General features: G+C 40.7%; 1 protein-coding gene across 1 annotated transcript; it reads left to right on the top strand.

The window, feature by feature from the left end:
* The first annotated feature begins 253 nt into the window (after positions 1-253).
* On the top strand, positions 254-2,149 carry LOC125222610 (DELLA protein GAI1-like). Its single transcript, XM_048125319.1, has one exon. The coding sequence runs from the start codon at positions 420-422 to the stop codon at positions 1,965-1,967; it is 1,548 nt and encodes a 515-aa protein (XP_047981276.1). The 5' UTR covers positions 254-419; the 3' UTR covers positions 1,968-2,149.
* Positions 2,150-5,383: the final 3,234 nt, after the last annotated feature.

Below are 5,383 nucleotides of genomic sequence, written 5' to 3'. Positions count from 1 at the left end.
ATTTACCTCTGAAAACTATTTCCATAAATATATTGAAAACATAAACATTTTCAAGTCATCTTGTTTATGTTAGATTTTTATTTTAATCGACTATGTAGTACAAACTTCATTAGCCTTGATATGTAAAACTAGGTAAAAGTAGTGGGCGAAAACAATGTAGTGAATTTTAGTCTAGTAGAAGTAATTATGATGGCAGGAGCTGTAACAAATTATTACTCCACTACCAATGTATGTATATAGTCAGTCTGGAAGCTCGCGCCCCTCACAGTCACCCTTTTCTCTCTCTACAATCTCTCTCTCTCTCTCTCTGCCCAAGCCAGCAAGCAAAAACTCTGTGAGCAAAACCAAGCAGAGTAACCCTAGCTGCCCAATCTTCCAATCCCCGATGTCCTGATTCTTCCTTCAATCAAATCAACAACATGAAGCGAGACCACATGAATCCAGACAATTTCTCCAGCTCCTCTTCCTCCTCCGCCATGGACGCCGGCGTCGACGAGCTCTTCGCCGTCCTCGGCTACAACGTCAAGTCCTCCGACATGGCCGAGGTAGCTCACCAACTTGAACGCCTCGAACAAGTCATGTCCACCGTCCACCACGACGCCGCCCTCTCCGACGACACCGTCCACTACAACCCCTCCGATCTCGCCTCCTGGCTCGGATCCATGATCTCCGAATTCGATTCCTCCTCCGATCCCTTTCTCCACTCCGATTTCGGCTCCGATCTCATCTCCATCCCCGGTAAAGCCCTCTACCCCAAATCCAACCCTCCGCACCCCAAAAAACTCAAATCTACTCCTCCCATGTCTGCTGCGACGCCGCTCCTACTAGTCGACTCGCAGGAGAACGGCGTCCGCCTCGTTCACACGCTCATGGCCTGCGCCGAAGCCGTACAGCAGGAGGACTTCAAATTGGCCGAAGCTTTAGTCAAAAACATCGGATTTCTCGCGGTTTCGCAGCCCGGCGCTATGAGAAAAGTCGCCACCTATTTCGCCGAAGCCCTAGCGCGCCGAATCTACAAATTGTACCCTCCCAATCACCAGGACTCCGCCTTCAACGATCTGCTGCAAATGCACTTCTACGAGACCTGCCCCTATCTCAAATTCGCCCACTTCACCGCCAACCAAGCCATCCTCGAGGCCTTCGCCGGCAAAACCAGAGTCCACGTCATCGATTTCAGCATGAAACAGGGGATGCAGTGGCCCGCCCTGCTGCAGGCGCTCGCCCTGAGACCCGGCGGCCCGCCGAGCTTCCGATTAACCGGAATCGGCCCTCCCTCGCACGACGAAACCGATCACCTGCAGGAAGTCGGGTGGAGATTAGCTCAATTGGCGGAATCGATCAATGTCGAGTTCGAATATAGAGGCTTCGTAGCGAGCTCGTTGGCCGATCTGGACGCCGCGATGTTCGACATCCGCGAGGGGGAAACGGTGGCGGTGAATTCGATCTTCGAGCTCCACCAGCTGCTGGCGCGGCCGGGGGCAATCGAGAAGGTGCTTCAAGTTGTCGGAAAATTAAAACCAGAGATCTTGACAGTGGTGGAGCAGGAGGCGAATCACAACGGGAGTGTGTTCCTGGACCGGTTCACCGAGTCCCTGCATTACTACTCCACACTATTCGACTCGCTGGAGAGCTGCGGAGGAGGAGGAGGTGGAGAAGAGGGGGTTAGTGTTCAGGATAAGGTGATGAGCGAGGTGTACCTAGGGAGGCAGATATGCAATGTGGTGGCGTGCGAAGGGGTGGAACGGGTGGAGCGACACGAGACGCTGGAGCAGTGGAAAATCCGGTTCGGTTCATGTGGGTTCGAGGGGGTTAATTTGGGGTCGAACGCGTACAAGCAGGCGAGCATGCTGCTGGCGCTGTTTGCAGGTGGGGATGGTTACAGAGTGGATGAAAATAATGGATGTTTGATGTTGGGATGGCACACCAGGCCATTGATTGCTACCTCAGCTTGGAAACTCACTACTTAATTAGATTACTCAATGCTAGTGTTTGTTTGTGTGAGATTCTCATTTACTACATTCCTAGTTGAAAAATGATCTTAGTTCCTTTTTAAATTACTCTCTTTTTACATTAGGTGAATTGTTAAACTGAATTTTCTTGTGTAATTTGGATGGAAATATTGCACAATAAAGCTCTTCTGTTTTGGGAATGGGGAAGTCAAGTGGGATGCCATGCCATGTGGTGGTGTTGCACACAATTTAAATCGTTTTCAGAAAAGTTGGTTATATTTTGGTATAATTATTGGATTGTGGACCATTAGCTGCTTTCTTCTGCAGTTGCATTGTCTACGCTTAATGAAAATGATGTTTCACACAAACATTTTGTGAAGATAAAGATAAGTGTTCCAGCTCAAAACTATATTTGTAAACTCTTTTGCTTGTTTAATTGCTTCCAAGTACTTTTACTAATAAACAAGCAACGAGTTTTGAGTTATTTGATATTCAATCTTGGTGCATTTATAATCTGGACTCCAATCTTTGAAACTTACAACTTCAAACCCAATGTGTTTAATGCTACTCTGTTTTGTAATTTGCACTTCTTCGAAGATGCAACGCCGTCCATTTGTAGATGACGTAGAAATTAATTAAAGTTTTGTGCGGTGTGCATAATTATTATGAACCCATTAACACATCATTATCCACTAACCAAAAAATTAATCAACCACTTCAAATTAATTACGTAAATATTTTATAGTAATAAGTTATTCTATGCATGAGTTGAAGCAACAGTTGCATCTAGTTCTATAAACTTCATTACTTTGTACTGTTTTATTTATCGTAGTAGCACTTATTTATATATGAGCATCAATGTATTCAAGTTTACTTCTAATTTTCATTTCCGCGTTATCCAAATTATTCTATGGAATCTTTATCAAATATACTTCAACAAGAATGATGAGAAAATAATTGGTTGCATTAGCCTTTTCAATAAGATTCTTAATTAACACACGATAATTGAACATTTGAACTAGTCAAATGGAGTATATTTTAAATGAAGTTGGATTATAATACGTTGTTAATATTATTGTTTTCTGATCCAGAATGATTAGGAGTATTTGATAATTGATTTATTTTAATAACGTGTGTTTCAATTATTGCTTTTTATTGACTTGTAAATTAGTCTACATATCGTATAAGATTTATTTATGTACTATATAGAATGAAATTTCTTTTGTTAGCGTATTTAGGTATGTAGTAAATCTTAATTAATGGATTTAATGCTTTTCTGTATTACACTTTGCACTTGTTAAATGGTATCAAAGCCTTTGCTACGATACTCCTCTATTCAAACTACAACTTTATTTGAATCAATCCATGCGTCGCTTTCACTATAACTGTTGTTGCTATAAAATAATTGGCGGCTCGTACTCTAAAATTCAATTGGCTATCTTAGAAACTTTTAGCTATACTAAAAATATGTCTCTCTCTGCAAGTTGCACCTTCAATTTTAATGTAAGTTAAAGCTCAAATGTTATCGAATAAAGAGTAGTTTAATGTACTAAACATTAATATTAGCAATTTGAGTAAACACCGTCTCGTGAGAGAGAGCTACGTTGAAGTTAAAAGGAAAAATACAAGAGATTTAAATTTTGTAGAAAGCTCGACACTAACATACTAAAAGGATGAAAAATTCGTACATCTACACATTTACCTGCATTTTAGTACAATCAAACAACAATAAAATAAAAAAATATATAATTTTTTAGTACAAACCAGCCTGACCTAAAGTACGTACATTTTTTTGGTATTGTAGGTATATTCCATATGCTCTCTTGTCAATTCCACATTAATATGAATTGCAACATTTTGACGACTATTTCTTAGTTCCTCAACTCTTCAAGCTAGCAATCCTCTTTTAGGTTTAAGGTTCACATGTTGAATGATTTTGATTTTTTAGAATAGAAAAGTCATTTAATTACTATGATTATGATGCATGAAAGGTTGCAGTCGCCTAAAAAAGAAGTATACATACATTGATTTATTATGAAATAACTATTAATATAAGCTGGTTCGTAAGAAGGTTGCGGTGTCAAAAAAGAGAACCTTACAATTTATTACTTCTAATTAAGATCGTTTTGGAAGTGTTTATACTTTGATTAATTAATGATTGTAACTAAACAATGTTTAATACGTACTACCATAGTTACCCCAATAATACTTTTTGAAATTTGTTCGTTAGTAGATCCTATGAAACCAAACTCATATTACTCTAGTTTTGAAATTTAATTACCTATCCGTTTATTATCCAAGTTATTTCAATGTTTGTACGAGACTTATTTCTTTTGAGTCCGAAAATGGGAAAAAAAAAACACTGTGCAGTTAAAACCAGTTTATCAGTAATAAATGTGTGATATAATATACTCCCTTTGTTCCAAAGAACATGCACTCTTTCCTTTTTAGTACGTCGCATAAGAATATGCACTTTCGAATTGTGAAAACTCTTTTATCTATAATAAGGTGTGACTCATTCTCCACTAACAATACTTTATTTATCTTTTCTCTTTACCTCTCTTAGGGTGTCCATAATAGAAACCCCGTGGCACTGCCCAAGCCACAAAAGCTTGGCCAGGCCACAAAAATACTTGCCCACCCCATAAAAGTGGACAAGCCCAAGCCAACAAATTAATTATTTTTTAAAAAAATATGTTAAAAAAATAATAAATAAATGCGAATAGGGTAGAGCCGCGGCTCTCGCCCAAGAGCCGCTCTCCCATGGGCGCCCCCCTCCGTGGCTCTAGCAATAGGGAGCCACGGCTCCCCTATTGTGGATGCTCTTACTTTATCAATATTGCATTAAAACTCATGTTGAACTCAAAGCGTATATTGTTTGAGTACGGATGGAGTAATGTTGTACTCCCTCCGTCCCAAGATAAGTGACTCACATTCCTTTTTGGGACGTCCCAAGATAAGTGACTCATTTCCTTTTTTGGCATTCTCTCTTTTACTTTTTCTCTCTACTTTATTTACTTTCCACTTTACTAATAAAACCCCACTTTCTTAAATCCCATACCGAAAAGTTTTAGGTCACTTATCTTAGGACGGAGAGAGTAAAATTTATAGCATCTTTTACTTAAATTCGAACATTTAGTAAATATTAATATATTATAATATTTATATTAATATAAAACTAATTGTTGAAATACTGTAATATTTTAATGCAGAGATCTAAGGGCATCCACTATAGGGGCGGCGCGCCGGCCGGTCCGGAGGCGGCTTAGCCGGGCGGTGTATAGGGGAGCACGCGTCCACCCCGGGGGCGGACGAAAATGTTGGGGCGGAAGGGCCATCGCCGCGTTTGCAGCGAGGACGGGCCGGATGAGAGAGAAGCGCGCCGGCCGCCGCGCCTATTTATTGCGCGGCGAAACCGCCGCGGCGGTCGCCGG

This window comes from Salvia hispanica, chromosome 4, assembly GCF_023119035.1.
Source record: "Salvia hispanica cultivar TCC Black 2014 chromosome 4, UniMelb_Shisp_WGS_1.0, whole genome shotgun sequence".
Classification (NCBI taxonomy): domain Eukaryota; kingdom Viridiplantae; phylum Streptophyta; class Magnoliopsida; order Lamiales; family Lamiaceae; genus Salvia; species Salvia hispanica.
Note: the sequence above shows the minus strand (reverse complement) of the source record. Positions and strands in the feature narration are given on the sequence as shown.